The sequence below is a fragment of the Salarias fasciatus genome, chromosome 2 (genome assembly GCF_902148845.1).
Source record: "Salarias fasciatus chromosome 2, fSalaFa1.1, whole genome shotgun sequence".
Classification (NCBI taxonomy): Eukaryota; Metazoa; Chordata; class Actinopteri; order Blenniiformes; family Blenniidae; genus Salarias; species Salarias fasciatus.
Genome location: NC_043746.1, coordinates 6,418,977 through 6,441,736, shown reverse-complemented (window position 1 = coordinate 6,441,736; position 22,760 = coordinate 6,418,977). Strand labels below are relative to the sequence as shown.

The window sequence follows — 22,760 nt, the reverse complement described above, 5'->3', positions numbered from 1 at the left end:
TTTTCTATAATATGCCTCATTATACCTTACTTATATAGAAGTCGATGAGGAGTGTTTAGGGGCACATTTTTCTCCATGCACTTTATTCTCATAATTATGTCTAATGCTGTGTTCATGTTAAGTGTCAGCAGATACAGTATGAGTCATCCATGCTGCTCCCCCCCTGACCCATCCGTTAATCCCCCCTTCCACCAACCCACGGATGGCCGCTGCACGCACACACTGGAACCTTTCTTCTCTCTGGACAGCCGATGATCCTTTTATCCCTTCTTTTTCATGCAGCAATTTCGGTTCCACCTTCCCTGCAGCCACCAGCCCCCTCAGCAACAAACAAACAAACAAACAAACAAACAAAACGCCCCCACACTGAGTGTCCCTGTCTGGACCTGCACCCCCTCTTCACTGAGCTGCATACAGATGTTACACAACTGGTTAAAGCATCACAACAACACAACAAACAAAAGTGCACGGGGTGGGGGGGTGGGGGGGGGCACATGAATGAACGCGTTAAAAGCAAACCCAGAGTGGCTTTGTGGAAAAGGTCAATTTACTCCCTCACGCACACAATGCACACAGAGAAAAACAACAACACACACATGACGTCACTGGAGGCGCACCACAGCCCACCAAACGCCGGGTACAAACTATTTATAGCCCGGATGGAAGTTGTCTGATGTGGACACGCGCGCCTGTCCACTTCTTCAACGGTGGTGACGTAGAAGGCGCGGGCACGCCGGGATAAATCGTGACCGTGCGTGATGACGGCGGTGAAAGGTGGCCTGAGATTGTAATCAAAGAGCCAGTGAAAACCAAGATGGTTCACACGGAATGGTTAATCAGACTGCTATCGAACATAGATGAAGAAAACAAATAGAATAAAGACTAATTTATCTGCTGATGTCTAATAAATCATTATAAGATAACACACACATACATATGTATTGTTATAACGAGCACATGAATTGAAAAAGAGACAGATGCCTTTTATTTTCGCCTAAGCCAGACAAACGCGGAAGTGCATCCGATGTAAACATCTCGCAGCGGCGGAAAGCAGCGCCTTCAGCCACCAAAACAAACATTTCTTGGAGAGAAAGCGGTTTGTGGAACGCCGTTTTCTGTCTCTTTATTATCTTACTGAATATTTTTGCTAAAAAAAAAAGGCTTCGTCATGTCGAAAATGGAGAGTATCCTTTCCTGTGTGCTCCACAGATACATTGGCTTTGCAGCAGCTGCCCGGATATTGGATAAAATCTAGCTAACGTCCATGATGCAAATGACTCCTGCACGTTTATTCAGAGATAAATACTTTATGTCTCAGTGGTTTCTGTTTGTTAAACCACCTGGACTGCACCCACATCGCTCCAATTAGCTATATGTCTAAAGGGTCCCTTAATATATGCTTGTTGGGTGAATTAAAATTTAAATTCCTTGACCAGCTCGACAGAGCATCTGTTCAACCTGAAGTTTGCAGCCAAGGAGCTTCAGCGCAACTCCAAGAAATGTGACAAAGAGGAGAAAGCAGAGAAAGGCAAAGTCAAGCAGGTTGGCTTCTTAAATTAAATCAACACTTTATTAGTTCAGACGTAGAAGCCCCTCCTCCAGTGGAAATTGAACTACATTCCCACAAGGCTCCTGTAGTCCGCAGGCTTTTCATTGCTTCTGGATGATGGATTTCTGTTTGAATGACCAGCAACATATTTATTTACCACATGATTCCCTCTCACGTGGTGTAAAAACTGTAGCTACCCCTTGTAGAGGGAGCAGCTGAAATATTAAGCATAGAAGAATTAGAAGGTAATCCCCCCTGACCTGTAGATTTCTTGTTTTGTTAGAGCCTCTTGGGAATGTCCACCTCACACTTACAAAAAAAAAAACCCTGTTTTGAAGATTGAAGCCATAATCACAGTTCATTGCTGTTCCTGTGATTCTCAGGCTATCCAGAAGGGTAACATGGAGGCAGCCAGGATCCACGCAGAGAACGCCATCCGTCAGAAGCACCAGTCTGTTAACTTCCTGAGGATGAGCGCCCGTGTGGATGCCGTGGCGTCCAGGGTGCAGACTGCCGTCACTATGAACCAGGTCAGGGACGACATGTTTTCACTGTCTCGCTCAGCAGGTGAAATAAGATAAGATACTCTTTATTTTTGCTATCTTAGCATAATTTGGAGCAAAGAGAACATTACTGAAGGAGCTCCTCAGTTTCATCATGATGAGAATCACTGTTTAGCACACAGCTTGGACATTATTCCCTCCTCACCTAGAGCCACCAGGTTGTCCATGGAGCAACCTGATCATGTTCATGATCATTAGCATGTCTGTTTCCTCTGTGAAGAGAGAAGAAGCCGGGGCTGTTCCCAGTGGGACCCCTGTACTCCAAACCATTAAGTCTGACATGCAGGCCTTTGTCTCCACCATGTGAATATTCTTTACTGGAGAAATCAGAAAACAGGATCATCACAGAGCTTCCAGGTCTGCCTTAATGATGAGGAGCAGGAGGTAGATGATGGGATTCTCAGCCCTGAACTTTGGCTGCTATGACAGGCTCACATGCAGGGAGAGTGGATCCGAGTTTAAACACACAAATTCTCTGCCGTCTATTTTTCAAGGGAAAGAATAGAGTCGATTTTATTTCACACTTTTTAACACTGGCATAGACAAACTGTTGTTATTACGATTTAGATATGTTATACCGCTATCAAACTGTGACCAGATAATGATCCAGTCATGTGACAAAATCTGTAGTTAGTAACCCAAGATAAAGGATTTTTTTCCTGAACAGATTGAGGTACAGGTTGTTCATCACCTTCTTTGTTCTGCCAGGTACAGAACATGTAAAAGGGCATTAAGGCTGTATCTATAAATACATTTTCTGTGTGATTTCTTTCTAATGGTAAAAATGTAGCCTGCTGATTCATTTAGCGACAGCACTGCATTGACTCCAGCTGCTCTTAAATTGACTTAAGTGCCTCAGACAAGTCAGATTTGTTGTGAATGACACAAATAAGAGCTAACTCTGGCTTTATGAGAATAATACCAATTATTACATGAGAATTCTTAGGGTAAAGGAGTGAAACCTGCAGTAATGTACAAATGGTAAAGAAAAAATCCATTTCCAGAGAAAGTTTTTGCCCTCTCAGTGGCAGCACGAGTTGTGTTTTGAGTAACTTTTGCACAAAAACTAAATTAAATCTGTTTTGGTGCCAACTAAAGTTTAAATGTAGCACCTGCCATGATAAATATCCTGTCTTATTTTACACGTGGATATACTTAACATATAATTTGGAGTGCATGTAGCTTTTGGCGTGCATGTGCGGGAAAGTGCATCTTACTTCAGACGGTAAAGAGCTGCAAAGAAGAGCCACTTAGAGTCGTCTGAAAAGGCGAGCAGACATGCAAACAAAAAGACGCCAATTATGTAATGTCATTAGATGTGCTTCAGACTTTATGCCATTAGCTGCTCGCTCTTTTGAGGGTGACATCTTCTTTTAAAGTGCTTTAATCCTCATTCGCTACAGGAAAAGCACCATTTCATGGAGTAGTCCTTAATAGCGTGCAGAAACTGAGGGGGACAGGGAGGTTGTGTTGCCTAGCACCTCTCTGTATGTTGCTGGCAGTCTCATAAAACATTAACACGCTGGTATTAATAATAAACCCATTTGTTTAACTAATGGCAGGCCGGTTTTGACAAGATTAATCCTTAAACAGCTTCTTCCCAGAACTGCTTGGGATGGAAGCATCTGCTGAAGCAAAAAAATGTTAAAGTGACACCTAGTGGAAATATGAGGGTACTACACAGGAGCCTTAGACCAGCCATTTCACTGCTTTCTGCTTTAAGGGATTATTATAGCAAGAAAAAGTAAGAAAAGCTGTCTTTCATGTTGTCTTTGTGCAGGTGTCTAAATCTATGTCGGGAGTGGTGAAGTCCATGGACGCCACACTGAAAAGCATGAACCTGGAGAAGGTAAGAGGATCACACCATTAATAAAATGTGTGTAGATATCTCACTGCAGTGATCTTCCTGCACAGATCTCCGCGCTGATGGACAAGTTTGAAAACCAGTTTGAGACGCTTGACGTGCAGACGGCTCAGATGGAGGACACGATGAGCAACACCACCACTCTGACAACTCCCCAGGTCTGCCTGTGGAGCTGCGCTTCATTCTGCGGCTTGTGTAATAACTCTTCAGGTCATTTTTATCACTGAAATGTTCCCGTTGTCTGTGTACACAGAGTGAAGTGGACAGTCTGCTCCATGAGATGGCTGACGAAGCAGGGTAAGAGCTCTAAACACTCAGGGCAGCACACAACGCACTCATGAATAATCGTGATTGTGATATTTTTAAAATACCATATTTTTAATTGGCTGTAAACTAAAAGGAGCCTGAAGATCAGGGAGTTCTTATGCGGTGCCAGGATTCTGCATTGTCACCACCATCCTTTTCAACTCCTGCAGAAGCTGTGATGAAACTGTTCCCGTGTTATCCTCCTCATTATTTTCAGGTTGGATCTGAACCTGGAGCTTCCTCCGGGCCAGACTTCCTCTCTGGCTTCATCTGTGGCGTCGACGGAGCAGGTGAGACGTTCACTCCTGGGACTCGGCTGTGGTTCCTTTAACTGGCTCAGAACTGCTGTGGATTGTTTCCGCTGGCTGTTGTTCACTCAGACTAACTAAGCTCTGTTTACTGTATGTGTGATCTGCAGCCATTTATAATTCTTTGTTGAATTGATCCTTCACTACAACCCTGGCTTCTGCACCCTTTGCCTTTTTCTACATTTTGCATTCTAGAGATGTTAAATGTGCATTTCACACAGGGAGACAGACAATCCTTTACACACTCATGCGTATGGGTAATTTTAAAATCACAAATGAACTTTAGATTTAGGGAAGAGACTGGAATGAACCCATGCATGTAGAAAGACCTGTTCAGAGAGGCGTCAGAGGCTCACACTGAAACTGGAGATCTTCTCACCGTGAGGCCGGAGTGCTTACCACATTTCCACTACTCTAATAGAATTTAATGTGACGTTTGACTGGCTCATCCTCGGTACAGCTGAAAAGTAGCTGCAAAGCATGACAAGTACATCAAACTTGAGAAAGTGACTCATCCTGGAAGGATTTTCCACCGTTCTCACATCCAATATTTAATAATCCTAATATAAAAGCAAGAGATCTCCCACAGCTTTCCGCTTTTACTCCTCACATTGTGTTCCAGTCTGAGTAATTTGGTGTTTCATGTTGTGTTTTTTGTTTTTTTTTTCAGCCACTATGTGAGCTGCGTGCTGCCTCCGCTGACGTCTCTGCTTCTGTGTCCTCAGGACGAGCTTTCTCAGCGGCTGTCCAGGCTGAGAGACCAAGTGTCATAATGCTGCACGGAGGGAAAGGAGGACGGAGAAGCAAGGGAAGGAAGCACAGGGAGTGAAAAGAGTGAACGCAAGAAATGAGCGATCAATAAAAAGTAAAAAAAAAAAAAGAAGAAGAAGAAGCAACGTCTCTGCAAGCTCCGTGGCCTCTGCTGTGCTCTCAACAGAAAGACAAGAGATGCTCGTTTCCCGATGTTTACAGTGCTGCTTCCAGCTGCGTCCCTTCATCTTCTGCACTCACGTTAAACTCCTTTGTGTTCGTGTTTATCCGCTCGGAACCGGCAGACTGCTGTGTTTGATTTGGATGCTCACTGATGATGACTTTTTCTTTGCAAATTTTCAAGAAATGTATTGCGAACAGCCATTACCTCATTCTGAGCAAATGATGCACTTTATAAAACGCAGAGCCATTTTAATTCTATATTTATATATTGATGTATTTATTTATTTGTGTATTGACTGACCGACTGATTAATGCTAATGGAAACTTGTTAACGTAAATGTTTATGCAGCATGAGTGAAGATGCAGAGTCTTGGTTTCGGTTTTGCTTCCACTTGTGGCTGATTTGTTGTAGCAGATGTACTTTATCTGTTTTTACTGACGGAGCACTTCCCCTGTATTAATGTAGCTGCCACCATTCTGGGACCTGACGGTTCACTTCCACAAGTGATTAAAAAGTTCCTGACAGAGAGAGGATCTTTTGTGTCGTGGGTTCTTTGTGCCTGGATTTCAAGATATTGTGTCATGTTGTGACTTGTCTATTTTTGTGTTTTGGCTTTTGTGATTTTATGCTGTGGTTTTTATATTTGTGTTGACAATATAAATACATGGCTATTTCCCCATTCTCTCTCTCGCTCTCGCTCTCTCTCTCTCTCCTTCAACAGGGAACAGATGAGAGGTCAAAGGTGTCACCTGCGGAGGAAGCGGCCTTCTGCCGTCCGCATGCCAGCGGCTCATTCCACACGTCCAGAGTTCACAGTCCTGGAGGTGGGAGGAGCGCGGCGTCTCAGCTGGGAGCCATTACAGGTGCCATCCGAGCGCGCACGTGAAAATCTCTGCGTGAACACACACTGGAGTGACACCCCTCCACCTCTGACCCTTTTTGTGTCCCTCCTAATCATCATCAGCGCACACTTAACCACATCCACAATCATCATCAGAGCCCCAAGACTGACACAGGTCTCTATTTTTCCTATTACCAGATACTTTGATGAGTGAGACGTCTGCGGTGTGTTCGAGCACGCACACGGCTTTTTTTCATGTTCCTCCTCCTCGCTGTGTTTGCCGCTGACCTCGGTGATCCAGCAGCTGTCAGTCATTTCTGCCCTCAGTTAAATCATCCAAAATTAAAATTCCACGTCCCTTTGCAGCGAGCGCCTCAGAATCCATTCGATACATCTTGTTTTAAATCTAGTTTAAACTCCCAATGGCCAGCTCTTCTCTTTCAACATGATTAAAGCTGGGAAGGTCTGTCATGGCCCATTTTCCTCCGTGCATCCCGACACATGTGAGGAGATGCTTCCACCAGATGTGCCGGAGGAGACGGCTCCTGCAGAAGCGCCGCCGCGAGGGCGGGCCTGTGTTTGTGCGGATTACGAGCGTGTCAGGCGTCGATACCTGGTGGCTCTCCCCTCCGGTGCCGTCAACACCCTGCGGCCCCGGTTCCAGAGGAGCGGGCCCCGCTGACAGGTGGCGGTCCGGAGGGCTGGTGGTCCTGTCGATGTGGCCGTCTGCTCCTGCACACAGGAGGAAGAGAGAAACGGAGCAGCTCAGAGCTGAAAAACCTCTCAGCACTGCAACAGGAACTGGCTGGTCTGGGTGTGATTCAGACGCAGGATATGAATCAGTGTGTTTGGACGGTTAGTCATGAGCCGCGATTCAAACTTTCATCTCGAGGAGACAATTTGTAACGAGGCCGCAGATCTTCTGGATGATTTTCCAATCACTTCCAGTGTTTCTGGGTAATAATATCACGGGTTCCTACATAGACGAGAAATTAGATTTGCAGTTACACATGGAAGAAAACATACTAAAGGATAGGAGTCTGTTTAGAATCACTTTATACATTTTACCCTTGAAGCTGCTGACCAGGTCATCTTACACATTAGTTTTGCTTTATTGTATCTGTGGTGTGATCAAACCTCCGAACCAAAAATAAGGAAATCTCTTTATTTTCCTATTTTTTTAAATATGTTTTTCATTTTGTAATGCTGCTTTATAGGTGAAAACGGGTGCATAACTGTATATGTCGCTGTAAGTCATACGCACGCACAGACATTCTTTTTCTCAGAGTCACACACACGCGCACACACACATAGCGGGCGAAAATGCAAACTCCACACAAAAATGCCCGTCCCTCTCTCTTGACTCTCCAACTGTGGACATTGTTGTTTTGGGGAAAAAGTACTGACCACCAAACCACAGTGCAGGCCTTTTTAAAAAATCATCTTTCATCATAATCCATTACTTTCCTACCATCAGCTTCAGAATGTCTGTCTCCAGCTTGTTCTGGAAGATGAATATCAACAGAATACCTGTGGTCTGAACATGTGGGCACCGTCGCCCCTGTTTTGATGTTCCTGAGATAAACCAGTCAGTAATCGAATGACCAAATGTGACTTGCAGCAGTCATCATGTGTAAATCTTTCAATGATATACCAGCTAATTAAAATCTTTCCAGGAACATTCACCAAGAAATCAAGAAACGTCAGGAGAGATGACTAGATTCAGGGAAATAACTGTATAATAACCGAGATGCTGCATTTATACTTTAAAACTCCTGTTTGGAATAAAGTGATGAGGGTTTTCCAGCAGAAGAGAGAATGAAATGAAATTGTCTTTGAAATTGTGCACTGTATAACAGTTTATTCACTCTGTCAGTGATGTCTAACAATGTTTCGAAGATACGGTTAAATTCAGACTTATTCCTGAATGCTGGCATGAAAACCTCCATTATCGATGTAAAATAGCTTTTCAGATGCTCTGGGAACATGAGGCAGCGGGTCTCCCTCCCCTCCTCTCCTCCACCTCTCAGCTTCCCATTTGAAATATTCAATTACTCGCCGTGAAGGGTCAGGTCAAAGACAGGAAGCCAAGCTGATTGGTTCTACTCAGATATCGATGGGCATGTGTGACCAATCGCTGCAGCCCAGGGCTTTCCCCACTTTCCATCTGTTGCTGTGTGTGTGTGTGTGTGTGTGTGTGTGTGTGTGTGTGTGTGTGTGTGTGTGTGTGTGTGTGTGTGTGTGTGTGTGTGTGTGTGTGTGTGTGTGTGTGTGTGTGTGTGTGTGTGTGTGTCTAATCGTTCCAGACTGAGGCTTCCCCTTCTTTTCCACTCACCTCTTGACCATTGTATCCTGTGTGATGTGTTAACGCTGCCTTTAATCAGTTTTACTGTTTTACACACACACACACACACACACACACAGCTGGCCCCGTCCATCCCTGCTCTGAAGACCACGCTTCATTAAGATTGAACCAATCTCCTGCCATGCACGCAGACACACACCTGATCCCACCCGCCCTGCTTCTCACCCCTGTTAACCCCCCCCCCCGACTTAACCCCCGCCTCACCCCCTCATCTCGCCCCGATCCCTCTGACGGCGGTGGAGCAGGCCGAGCGCGAGGACATGCAGCCGAGTGTTTAGCGCCGAGGCTGTCTGCAGGTCTCTGTGCCCGCATGTTGACATGCGCTGGTCTGATGTGCTTCAGTTCATCGCCTCAGAGACAGGCCGACTCCTTCAGCTACAGCAGACATGAAAAGTCACTTATTACAGTCTTTTATCTCACATGCTGCAGAATCGCTCGCTGTGAAGCCATTGCTGTCGTCTTTTCGAACTCTTTTTGTTTCAATTCATGCACGTAGAGCTCATTTGAATATATAAACTAGAGCCACCATATTTATTTTTCCTAAAGAGGGGACACATTGACACCCAATAAATGATATTTAAAGATGCCAATTAATTTAATCTATGCATTCTTCCTCTGTGCCATTATGTAGATAATTTTATGCAAAGATTATAGCTCTAAAACCAAAGACACAAATTTAGAAAGGCCTCCTAAAAATATATGCTAAAGGTAAGTGTCATAATTTCAACGATAGTATGAAGACATATTCGAATTGAAAAGAGTGAGAGGGATTCTTTTACAGAACAGGAAATTAAACTGAGTTTTTGCTCACAACATTGTAATTGCAGTAAAAAAAATCTACCGTCAGCATATCTTTTGAGTAGTTTGCATGCCGGCAGAACATTAGGCCTGTTTCTCACCGTTAGCCGTTAGCCGTTAGCCTCTCACGCCTCATAGTGTGAGAGTTGTAACAATTTCAACAATTTCAACTGTAATCTGATTTATTCACTGCTCACAACTTGAAACAACTAAAACTCACTCCAATATTGCAAGACTTAGGTTATTTCTGTACTTTTGTAATTTAGTTAAAAAAAAAAAAAAGATGCACCAAGTTACTTTACAGGACAATCTCAAGGTGTTCGTTTTCAGACATTTTTTTTAAATACCTTGAATCTAAATTTGTAGTTTTGCATTTCTATCATGCTTCTTCAACATTTTTGCATCTTTAGTAAAATGTAATTTCAATAGAAACAGTTTAAAACAAGACTCAAGGTGCTCTAACTACTAATTAAGTTTTTTTCATCTTGTTCTCATTCCTAAAAAAATGACCATACATCAAGGTTTTATGTATTACAACAATTAATGACTTTTAAAATTGCAGCAAGAGTCTGGAAAGGTTGTGTTATGTTCCATCCCGGCTAAAAGAAGTGAACAAGTCTGTGTTTGGTACATGGTGTGTCATTAGGCGGACTTCTATCGAAGGCTGTGGGATTTGAGACGTAACAGTGTTTCAGTCAACACACACTACACATTCCTAAATCTAATCAAGTCTTGTTTCACCTCAGATTTGTTCCTATAACATTTAGAGATGTAGATTAATGCTGCTTTTCTTGTAATAGTGTACTGGAGATCTGCAGAAGTATAAATAATAAGAGAATTGAGAGACTTTTACCACTAGGAAATACCTGTAGTTACTGATGTGTGTGTGTGTGTGTGTGTGTGTGTGTGTGTGTGTGTGTGTGTGTGTGTGTGTGTGTGTGTGTGTGCGTGCGCGCGGTGCATATGGTAAAACACTCTGCAGGTCTGCTGTTAGTCACACTCCCGCGTTCCAAATTGAATTAGCGTTGACAGCGCACAGCGCCAGCCGCGTGTATGTGTGTGTGTGAACTGGGGGCACGAGCTGTTGGCAAGCTGTCTGTGTGTGTGTGTGTGTGTGTGTGCATGTGTGCGTGTATGTGTGAAACAGAGGAGAAAAAAGGGCCTTCCTCCCCTGAAATCAATTAAGCGAATACAGGGCGGTGGTGGTGGGGGTGAGAGGGCCACATCCTGTAGAGGGCAGCCCAGACGGACAGCACCATCTGGGGCGGCAGGCGGGTCGACCCCTCGGTTGAGACATGAAAGAAGCGAGGCAGGGATAAGAGGAGCGCGGCGTACATGCCGGCGTTAAATCACCGGTTTCCCTCCACCCGCCGCCCTCGCCCCGTCCCCTCCGCCCGCCATCCGATACATCAGCCACGGAGCATCATTCTCACTCAATCACTCCCCGCCTCTTTTCCAAACCCCCCCCCCCCCCCCCCCCCCCTCGTTTTTTCTGTCCCGGGAGTGATAACCTGTCATACACAGGAAGCAGAAAGAAGTAAGAGCGATCTATCCCTCTGTCAGAGATATGGGCAAAGAGAAAAAGAATATCTCACATCTCTTGTTCCAAAAGAGGTGATTTATAGGTTTGTATTAAATAAAACCATTGTCCATTGCCAGAGTCTGACGCACACACACACACACACACACACACCTGTAGGATTCCTCAGCCAAAGGGAGGAATTAGCAGGCCTGCTGGGGGTTTTGGGGGGGGGGCAGCTCCCGGTGATGGACGGCCCGGGTCAGAGTGTGCGCTGTGTTTGTTGGTCATAAGCTGAGTGCTGACAGGCCTCTTCCAGCCACCCTCGCACTAAAGCACACAGCTCCATTGATGACAAAACACCCCCGAAAAGCTCCCCGAGAAAGGCCAGAGTAATTGAATTAGATGGCCGCGGTAAAACACGGCGATTCCTGCGAGATAAAAGCACAGGTGGAGAAATATGAAAAGTCGAGGGAAGCGGAGATGCTTGTTTAAGGGTTAACTGGTGAAAAGAGAAACAGTGATTGGACTTTTATTGACTCAACTGAAGCTAAAAATAGTTCAGTCATTGAATTGTAGTCATTGTATAAAAGGAAAGGCTTTTTTCAGTGTTTTCATCTAATAACTCAAAACATTTTCCTACAGGAAGATCAGTGACAGCAAACATGTTGCAGCTTTTTCTCTTCAAAGATTTCTTCAGAGAAAACTATAAATAAAAATATCCTGTTCTTAAAAAATATGCTATTAAAAGTGCAGAGTATTTCATTCAGAAACCACTTAGTTGATTTTTATCCACACGTAAATGCCCGTCCATACTGGATCAGATTTACCTGTCCTGAACATCTGGAACATTTCTGAAAAGAACAATAAAGTAGTCTTTATTAACACGACAGTATGATAAACAAAGGTGGATATAAAGCAGGATTCTCCTCTTCAGAACTATAGAAATATTTGCTTTTTTTATTTTGCTCATTTATGTGGAGATTACATGTTGAAGGCTATACTTAAGTATTAGTAAATTTGAATGCTTAAAAATTATAGCCTTTAAAGTTCAAGGATCCCTTTATACTTGAGTACATTTGTATTTATGCTGCTGGTTACAAGTCTAGTCTGAAAAAGAGTTCAGTGAAATGTGGGAGTGCTGCATTTCTCTCCACCTCAGTGTGATCAGATCGACCACCTTCTGTCCCCATTCATTTATTGGTATTAAAAGAGGTCAGTCATTTGCATAAAGTTGAAAATAACAGCTTAAAACTAAGTAAAACTAAAACTTCTAAGGCTCCATTTGTTGCTCATCTTATATTTCTGTGATTTTCACATGAAAAAATAATTATTGGGCAAATCAGTGTGATCATAACAGTGTTGTCTTGGTTTGCACCACTTGTTGAATAGCTTAAAGTCTACTAACCACACTGAAGAAGCAGATGTTAAAGAGAATAAAGCAACCTAGATAACATTTACAAACGTTAATGTTGACAGTGAAAAATAAAGAAGTCATTCGTCCCGCTTCCCCCCGGTCTGGATCTGTTAAAAGTTATGGAGTGAGAGGGTTTAGTTTAAAAACACAAGTATTTTTATTGTTTTGCTTCCCATAAAAGCGATGTAACATTTTTCAGGCATGAGAAATATTCTACTTTTGGGGATAAACACACACCAGCCGATCTGAGAAAGTGCTCACGCTAAATGCCCTCCATGTGTGTGTGGGTGGGTGGGGTGGGGTGAGGAAGCTATTTATAAAGACGTACCACTTTATTTCAAATTAAAAGCGTCAAACCGGGACGAGAGGAGTTGTGTTTTCGCCTGGTGACTCCGGCGGCTCGGTCCGGCGAGTCGTCGGCCGCCTGCGCCGCAAAACCAAAGCAGCGGAGGTGAAAATTGAGAGCTGGAGGTGTGAGAGCTGCTGGAGTTATTAACACGTCGCGTGATGAATGGCGTGAGGTTTGTGGCACAGATGGAGCACTCGAGAGGGGAAACCCCCCCCAAACACACACACACACACACACACACACACACACACACACACACACCAACATGTCTACCGGCCAGCTGCCGGGCCACATGTGAAAGCTGTTTGTCCTCTGCATGTCTCTAACCTCTGCTCTGGAAGACAGGGCCTTGTCAGGGGAGCGCATGCCTCTCCACTGCCCCGCTGACCCCTGTCCGTGCACACGTGTGGCCGCGCTGCAAACCACTGCACGGGCACACAACGCAGAGTTATGCAGGTTTACACGTCGGGCTCGTTCCGTGTGATGCCGAAAGAGTGCCGATGCCAAAGACGGCGCGGATTTATAACACGTTGGGATGATATTTATGGCTTCTTGAGCTTTCAGTGACACAGCTGAGGTCAAAAGGGAAACGCTGGTGAGAGGAGCGCTTTCACTGCAGCTCGGCCCGCTGGAAGGAGCAGCGGCGGAGCGCTTAATAACTGTTAAACTGCTCTTGCTTTTCACATTACTCACCGAGCGTAATTCAATTTCAGCCACAGCTGGTTTCACTTTCAACTTTACAGCTGAGCTCAGTCACGTCCTATAATCTGACCTGATAAATAACCAGCTTTTATTGAGTTTGCAGAGAAAATAGCGTCGAGCGTAAAGCTGCATACGAGACACACCTAGCCGAGTCCGGGTAAAGCTGCAGGGCAGGAGGCTGAATGGGCAAACCACTGCCTCTGTGTGTGTGTGTGTGTGTGTGTGTGGCAGCTACCAGGAGGAGATAACTGACATGTGCGTGTGTGTGTGTGTGTGTGTGTGTGTGTTAATCTAATGAAGGCCTGAGTATATTTACTCGTCCCGACTCTCTGCTGAGCTTCTCTCCTGTTTCAGGATGCCATTTCACATGATTGGAAACAAATGACTCCGGGGTCAAATTTCTCCCCATTTACTGCCTGTCAATCACCGCCGGACCGTCCAGAGGCATCCCGGCCGGTGTTACTGCAAACCTAACATCAGAAAATGTCTCAGCTGTTTCGGGTACCGTCGACGAGAGGGAAGTCACAACTGTTGCTAAATGTTAGCACGGACGAGGCAAACTGAAAAGTCTTCCGTTCATGGTTTAACGTTTGCAGTGCAGCAGACTTGTTTAGACTGGTCTATGAAAAGCTACAAGTGGAGTGTTTTCCTGCCAACAAGCTCGCTGTGTGTGTGTCTGCCTGTAATGTACCGAAAAGTCACAGGTGCAGAGTTCAGCTTCTCCCGGTATGAAAGCAATTTGTCTAATTGAATGATCAGGAATTAGAAGGGAGTTTAAAATGATTGTCCTCCCAAGGCAAACATGGAAATGACAGACAGTATCGAGTAACGGCCTGAGATTGCGTCTGCGTGCGGACAAAGGACGGGCTGTTTGATCGCCGTGCACCTGACCGGCCTGCACGGGGCCGTCCCCTCGCCCCGGACGCCCAATTAGCTCCTTCCTGCTATTTCCAAACGTCCAGCACGCGTTCGCTCACTGCCGTCCGCGCTCGGCCCGTGACAAGTAAATTGCTGTTTGGTTATGAGCGTTTGTCTGGAAACAGACCATTTCACCCCCCCCCCCCCCCAAAGCTGCGCCTAAACCGCCCGGCTGGGCCGAGAGGGAAGAGGGAGGAAGGGACGGCTGAGCCGAAGGCAGGAATTATCACATCAGCGGCTGAACGGGCGTTCCCCCGTTTGGTACGAGCCAGAAGAAGAAGGAGAAGAAGAAAAAAAACCTAAAAACAAAAACACAGCATTTACCCTGGCCCGCAGCAGTGAGAAGTTTTCATTTCACTCTCCGTCCACACGACTTAAAAAAAGGTCTTCTCGCAGCGGTATTGATTTACTGTTGATCCTGGAGCCGTGTCATAACACCGCGGCGATGACAGGCCTGCTTCGCAGGGCAGGGAGGCTTGTTTCAGCCCGGCCGCAGCCGGCGGTTGGCGGCGGAATAACCGTTTCACCCCCATGCGTCTCTGATTAGTCTTATTATTGCTAATAAAGCGCAGGGATGGAAACTGGCTGCCTGAATTCTGGCAGCTGGAGTTTCTTCCTCTAAAATCACAGAGAGACCTGATGAGCTCATGTTATTAGTCAGGGGTGGTCAGCCATGACACCGAATTTAAAAAAAAAAAAAAAGAAAAGAAAAAAAAGCCTAAGTGAGACTGACCTTTGTTCAGTTTCACTGAATAACCGTCAGAGCTGCTTCCTGCTGAACAGCTGTGCAGGTGTGTGTATTGTGTTTGGATCATCGGTCCGTATGGTGCAGTGTGTGGAGAGAAGAACGTTGTGAACCGGTTGCATCTTAATTAAAAAAAAAAAAGCATTAAAAAACACTTTAATCGGCACTTCAGGTCAGTTTAACAGTCGGGTCCATTCATAGTGACACATCAGGTCTCACTGCTGACGCTCTTTGGCTTCGGCCGTGAAAATAAAATCTACATCCTACCTGAACAGACATGTTTCTGTTTTCTCCGAAGCGGGCTCGGAGACGGGCGTGCACGGTGAAGCGAAGCCGCTTCGGGGTGAGTTTCTGTGCTGGTAGAATCCAACACTGCGTACAAAAATACCTCTTAAATACAAAAAGCGTCCCCACAGACACACCTCCCCATCTGGCCGGAGGAGGGAATCGGGCCTCAGTGTTTTCCTGCAATAATCTTTGGCTTGTTACAGTCAACGGGCCGGAGCCTGCGAGCGCCGTCCAGCTGTCAGAGGCAGTGGTTGGTGGTCGGGTGCCACGGAGACTGGCGCGGCGAGCAGTCTGTGGCGGCGGCGCTGTCCTCGGACAGCTTGGCGTGCCGGGAAACGGCGGCGAGCTGGGGGCTGAGGGGGAAGCTGTAGCGGTACAGACAGTAGGGGCCCGCCGCCGCCGCCGCCGCCTCGGCGAGGTGAGGGATCAGAGCGGACCCCGGGGGGCCCAGGGGCCCGTGGAGGGGGATCAGGCACGGGGGGCTCTCGGGGGACCCCGCCGCCGGACACGCGTCCCTGCAGAGGGGGGGCTTCTTCCCCTGCAGCGCCGACAGCAGCGAGAGGTCCGTCAGCGGAGGCAGCAGGGGAAGGCCCCGCAGTCTGTCTGAGGAGGAGGAGGAGGAGGAGGAGGAGGTGAAGGCTCGGCCGGCCAGCGGGGAGACGGCGGCCGACTTGCTGTAGAGCGGGAAGGCCAGGGTGTGGAGGGCGGCGGCGTCCTGGCAGGACAGCGCCGAGAACGGATGAAGGGCCGAAGACGGGGAGAGAGGGAGGAGGCCCTTCACCGGGCCACTCGATCCCGAGCTGCCTGTTGACAGGATGTCAGACAATTTCACATTAAAACCCTAAAAAAAAAAAAAAAAAAAGAAGAAGAAAAAAAAACCTCAGCTGAGAGCAGAGAAGTTAAAAATAAGAAAGAGTGGCACCTTGGAGTTGAATGGCAAACGGCTTAAAGTCCAGGCTGAGAGGGCCTCTCCAGGGATATGACTCCAACAGGCCATCCAACACCCCTCTACACACACACACACACACACACACACACACACACCTGGTCATATACTGTAAAAGCAGTAAAAAATGTTATTCCAGGTATTTCAATATTGATTCTGAGAGGTGTGAAATTCTGCACTCCACAGCTCGGCTTTATTCGAGGGTTTTACGTGGCTTCAGGTTTCATCCGCTGAACCCAGAATCCCTCCTGGCTCATTGAGTGGAGTGCCGGAGCTCAGACGGTTCCTACCTATTCCTCCCCGGGTCCCTGAAGCCCTTGGCGAAGGGGTTCCTGTCGATCTTCAGCTTGGTGATCTGGCCCGGGGGGGAGGACAGGAGGCGGGTTAGAGCGGACGGTCGACCGGCGGCGTCTTGAAACAACAATGAACTCAGCTTTACAGCAGCGAGGAGAGTGGCAGAGCACAGCCCGCCTCCGGGACCGCATCTCCCAGCAGCACCCGGGGCGATGAGCCATGTCAAACAGGGGGAAAAGTAAGGGGTCCCGGGGTCACGCGGATTTATGTGCTGCTTTAACGGGGCTGCGGACTCCGGCAGTCACAGCTCATCACTGCCGTTCTGTAATAATACATGTGCTGATAGTAAAATGAGCCCTGATGAAAAGAGCTGGCCATCCCTGCGGACGGCTCTGTTACTGCAGGGATGGTCGCCAACTGTGGGGTTAGGTCGCCCAGTGCATGGGAAAACACACACACACACACACACACACTCATGCACACGTGAGCCTGGCTGAAAATCAGCATGTTGCACATTCAGGACTTTTCTGAGGCCTCATCAGCGTCACAGTCTGGTGCCACAAACGTTACACGAGGCCACATTAACCGGAGCTGTCCACTGGGTCGTCATGACAACCGGCATGTTAACAGCAAGGACCAAACATCTGGATTTTTTTAATATTTCTGGCACACAGCAGCCAAAGCCTGCAAATCGGCTAAATCAAGTCATTTCCTGTTTTCCGTAACTTCTGATTAAACCGTTTGGCGATGTGAACATTTCAGCTGTCGGAGGCCGGGCGGAGCCAGGAGTTCCACGGCCTCTGGGTTCCAGCGCTACCTGCTGATTCTGGTAGGCTGTGACGGTGGTGAACTCGGTTTCGGGGAAGGAGAAGCTGTGCACTCCCTCGGCCGGCAGCGACTGGATCTGGGACAGGTCCAGCCGGGGGTCGTGCCGGATGACGTGCACTCGTGGCTTGTATTTATGCATCGACTGAAGGATGATCTGCAGCGAGAGGAGGGGAAAACAAGGAGGGAGATTATCTTTAGAAACAAACACACTGTTACACACCTGTGAGAAACTCCTGCCACTATACTATGGACCTTTTATCTCCTGATCATTTCTGCCATGCGAGAAGGGAGAACTTCATTTAATTTTTGGAAAGAGAAACTGAAACAATCTCAAATATTACATATTTTAAGATGGATTTTAAAAATGCATCTCTGTGAGTTAATTGGTTTATCATTGAACGTTGTTGTTGGAGTGTAATCAGATTACTTTTTAAAGTCCTATAAGCAGTCTTAAATAAATGTTTTCTATGTATTGTATTAATCTATTGATCGTGCAAATAATACTTATCAAAATCCTTTCTCAGCACTAAACTAATGGACGAACACAGACTAACTGTTTTGTGCAAAAGCTGCAAACAATTTAAAAATATTTTTTTAAAAATCTATATATTTTTTATGCTGCACAGATGCAGATTTTACAGATAAGCAAATTAGGAGAAATGTTGATATAATCCAACATTGCATCAAATTACAAAATTAAAAAAAAATAGAAAATTGCATGAAAATGTGCAATTTGGCAGATAAAAATTATAAGTCATGCAATAACATGTGGTGGTATTTATCTTGCTATTTCATAGAAATATTCATGATTTATATAAACACTACCAACGTAAAAACAAGAAATGTCCAAATGACAATGGAAATAACTGTTCTAATAAAGACCAGTTTTGTAATTTACATGTTCTCATCATCGCTCTGCATATTTGTTGTACTTTGCCAGTTCCAGGTTATATTCTAAAACAAAACATGGTCCCAGAGAAACTGATGACAGAAAATCTAAAGATTAGAATAAAATAAGGTGAATGAAAACACACATTCAAAGTTAATTTATCTCTCTATTCACATTTGTTTCTCAAGCACATCAAGTACCCACACCTTCAAAATTAGTCCTAACAATGTATGTTATTGTAAAGAAATATAATTTAATGTCCAAAATCCCCCAAACACAAAGGTTTAAAGAGGCCATGAGCTTCAGCAAGTCCTTCACAGTTCAGAAAAGTCAATGTTCCCATCAGCACCAATCACCGCGTCATTTCATAAACAGGAGGATCAAGAGAAAAGCCTGGTATCGCCTCGCTGGCCGCCACATCTGAGCATCTCTGAGCCCTTCAGGGATGTTCTGAAGCTGTGGAGGATTTCCACTTCCTTCCCCTCAGTAAGACACGCAGGCTTCCCCCCTCAGTGTGTGAGATCAGACTGAAGTGTGGCGGAGATTTAAAGTGGTCAATGTGAAGAAAACACTCCTGCTGCACGTGTGCAGCTGGCAGAACTGCTCGCCTTCTTCACTTCAGTTCAAGAACAGATACCAGTGTTATAAAAATGGATAAATGCACACTGAATATCTTTACTTCATTGAAAGTGAGAACAGAGTGAAAATGCATTTTCAACCTTATTTTTAAGGCATCTTGAAGAAATTCAGTGGTGCAGAAGGTCACATGCATGTATTTGTACATGCACACACACACACACACACACACACACACACACACACACACACATAACTGTCATTCTAATACTGTTTGTCAGTGTAAAAACAGCAACTTCTTCATTTACAGACACAAAACTTCAGCTTGGATCAGTTTCCCCTTTAAAACATTTATTTTTTAAACAGGAAGTTTTGGCATGAATGAATTGATCACTATTGAATTTGTCTTCTTCGACACCTTTTGTTACTCTCAGCTGTATTTATCAGTTCACTGTAACTCTGAATGTCAACTCAAGACGTTTAAACACTGAAAGAACAAGTTTCAAGAATGTGAGGAGGAAAATGTAGCAAGTACAAAGTCAAAAAAATAAATAATCTACTTAAATTTAAAGGAGTTCAAATACTTTTTGGGACTTATGTTTACAGGTGACTGCCTTTTTACATATTTAAAGAAATTATATGCAATATTTCAAATAAACAGGAATCAGGAGCTGTGAGCTTCAGGTACATTCGGTTCCTTCTCCATTACGCAGAGCAGCAGGCGGTGGTTACCTACATGCCCCTTGTCGTCCATCTCATTGTTGGTGAGCTTGACCCGGTCGAAGCTGATGACCTGACGCATCCACGTCTCTCCGGCGCACGGCGAGTCCGGGTGCACGTAGAGCCGCGGGGAGATGCACGAGTGGTCCGTGTTTCCCGCCACCATCCACTGAGAGCTGTGGTACACGTACCTGAGAGGGGTCCAGATGAGTTACTGCTGACACACACACACACACACACACACACACACACACACACACACACACACACACACACACACACACACACACACACACACACACACACACACACACACCTGTAGCGTTTGGAGTCCACCGGCATGACGTCCATCGCGATATAGTACTGCTGACACGGGTCCAGATTGCGCACTTTTACGCGCACAGAGGGAAACATCCTCCTAAAAGAAGGGAGCAAGAGAGACGCGGTATAGTTTTTTTTTCCTTCTAGCAGATGCTGAGAACAAATGTAAACTTTTCAACTTTTCATTCCAGACAAAAAGAGTCCGTTCTGTGTCGTCCCAGGTCAGCGCGAGGGAAGTCGAAGGCGTCTTCACCGATGAGATTTATAGCGTGCGTCCTCGGTAATTGAATTAAGACAACCTCCCAGATTTCAGCAACTTGTTATTCCAACAAGTCATTTATGGAAAGAAAAAAAAAAAGCCGAAGAGGACGCACATGGTCACTTATCAGACCACAAGCTAATTTCTTTGAGAACGACAGATAAAGTTAATCTAATCTTCTCATGCCCGGGAATACTGCAGTATCACAAGGTTTACTTGCGTAATTGATGGCTGTGGGTTGTATAAAAAAAAAGCTCTCCTTTCAGATTTTTTTTTTTTTTAAGTTTAGTTCATTTCAACAAATAACTTTTCCAAATGCCAACTGTTCTAAATATTGTTGCACAACACATGCAGTCTTTTATAGGACAATCCACACGAATAAATTTAAACTCTGGAGTAAAACTAAAGTTCAGAACTGACGTAGAAAGATCCCTAATTATTGCTAATAATACAAAGGTCTTGCAAAGTGGCGTAAAACTGGGCGAAATGGAAAATAAATGTGTCACTATTAAATTAAACTGTAAATGGGCTTTACGTCATTTCAAATAAATGTATTTGCTACAGCAAATACTTATTGAACGTATGATGTTAAACGCACAGCCAACTGCTAGATTTGTGCACAATGCATTTTTTCAAGCAGCTGTTTTCATATTTATAAGATCAGGTGCACGATGAGAAACGCTATTTATCTTATCTTAAGAAATATAAGAACAACAACATCTATCTTTTAAATATTTATTCTGCTGTTTTCTAGTATTTCGTCCAGTTTTCCACTGTGACAGAGACCAGTTCTGCACTCGTCCTGCACGTGCCCCATGAAAAGGTTGACTGTTAAATTCACCTCATGAGCCATTTTAACACAGTTCAGTCAGTTTCTACCATGAAAATTATACTTTAATAATTAAAAACCTGCTCTGAGTTTTCAGCTCCTGTAAAAGTTAAAGTGACAGTTGCTGTGCTCACTTCTGATTGGCTGCAGCCTCATAACACCTGATAAGAGCGCACCTGCGACCGATGCAAACATCAGTGATAAAGATCAACGTTTATCTCACTGGAATAGATTTACAGTGGATTGCAAAGACCGAAGCTTTCTATTGGTTGTTTCGCGCAAAAGACTTGCGGAGTATCTCAGTTTAAAACGGTAAAATCTGGATCTATTTTATAATAATAATAAAAAAAAACTGCTGTTAAAAAACCGTAAATCAGATTGGATTAGACTTTTGTTGTTATTCTAATCCTGCTTGGCCATAAACTCTTGCAGACATCCTGTCGTCGTTGCTTCCTGATTCATCGTGTAGCTCAAATTTAGTTTTAAAAGTCAGTAAAAGAGGCTGGAAGGCCTGTTTGCAACAAGTTAGACTTCACAGTAATTCCTGATGAAACGTGTGTTCGAAGGAGTTCACACCTGCCAGCTTTAGTGATGATCATCTCAGTCCCGATCTCATAGAATCGCTTCCACAGCTCGGAGCCCTGCAGCTCCACCCGGACCTCCCTGTCCGGCCGACTGTCGCTCTCCCTCGGCTTCTTGTCGTCGCTGTCCGGGTCGCAGTCTCCGCAGCCTGCCGGGACTGCCCGTCTCTGCGGGTCAGAGGAGGAGTCGTCCGGCCTCCTCACTGATGATCCCACTTTCTTTACCTGGCTGGAGAGATGATCACGCTGACCTGGAGGTCAAGCGAAGTGAGCTGTTAGAAAAAGAAACATTTACGCACAGTCTACATGTTTTGGTGATCTGTTAAAAATCACCAATATTAAATATTTTATTAAATCAAAATTATCAGAAAGTGTGACATGAAAATAAACATTTGCCAAACTGAAGTTTACACCAGCGCCATCTATTAATAAAATTACTTTGTAGAGTAAATTTGAACTTGGGCGGTAGAAAAGTGTCAAAACTTTCAGTGAGCAACTTTGTGCGTAAAATGTTGGTCACTGGAAGCTTCAACATCTTTCCACACCGATGTCTCCTCACCGATGAAGATGCTCCGATCGCTGCCGGTGTCTCCATCGGAACTTGACTCGAGGCCCTCAGACGTTTTCATCCTCTTGCAGGGCTTCCCGACCAGCGCCTCCACGGAAAAGGCGTGAGCCCGGGAGCTCAGGCCCTGCATCCTGACGAGGGACGCCGATCCAGTCCACCTGAACTCTGACTCTGCCCCGCACCAAGTTCAGCGTCCCCTCGCTGTCCGGACAGGACGGGGCGGAATGAGCATCAGCAGCAACGGCGCCTCAGGGAGCCCTGTTCGTCTCACAGCGGCTCCGTGACGCTGCGTAATTAAGCCGGTGTGTTTCCATGTGTTCTTCGAGACGCGCGCCCTCATCCAAAATGCTTGATTACTGGCACGCCTCTTCTCCACACAGCGATCTTTCCCTCTCTCCTCCTTTAACTGTTTCGGCGTCTCCCTCTTCCCTGTCTGCCCCTCAGAGGGCTTGTTCCTCCGCTTCTCCTCTGCGCGTCACAGAG

The 22,760-nt window shown here is 45.5% G+C and overlaps 2 protein-coding genes across 2 annotated transcripts; one reads left to right on the top strand and one right to left on the bottom strand.

The window, feature by feature from the left end:
* The first annotated feature begins 1,081 nt into the window (after positions 1 to 1,081).
* Positions 1,082 to 4,277, top strand: LOC115399468 (charged multivesicular body protein 1b-like). Its single transcript, XM_030106869.1, has 6 exons — positions 1,082 to 1,184; positions 1,445 to 1,542; positions 1,933 to 2,079; positions 3,893 to 3,961; positions 4,027 to 4,134; positions 4,230 to 4,277. Exons 1-6 carry the CDS (start codon positions 1,169 to 1,171, stop codon positions 4,275 to 4,277), a joined length of 486 nt encoding a protein of 161 aa, XP_029962729.1. The 5' UTR covers positions 1,082 to 1,168.
* Positions 4,278 to 15,704: 11,427 nt separating this feature from the next.
* Positions 15,705 to 22,407, bottom strand: tbx22 (T-box transcription factor 22). Its single transcript, XM_030110613.1, has 8 exons — positions 22,269 to 22,407; positions 21,705 to 21,960; positions 20,036 to 20,137; positions 19,736 to 19,910; positions 17,524 to 17,688; positions 16,703 to 16,767; positions 16,389 to 16,474; positions 15,705 to 16,270 (listed from the first exon to the last, which is right to left on the bottom strand). The coding sequence occupies exons 1-8, from the start codon at positions 22,405 to 22,407 to the stop codon at positions 15,705 to 15,707; spliced, it is 1,554 nt and encodes a 517-aa protein (XP_029966473.1).
* Between the last annotated feature and the right edge of the window lie 353 nt (positions 22,408 to 22,760).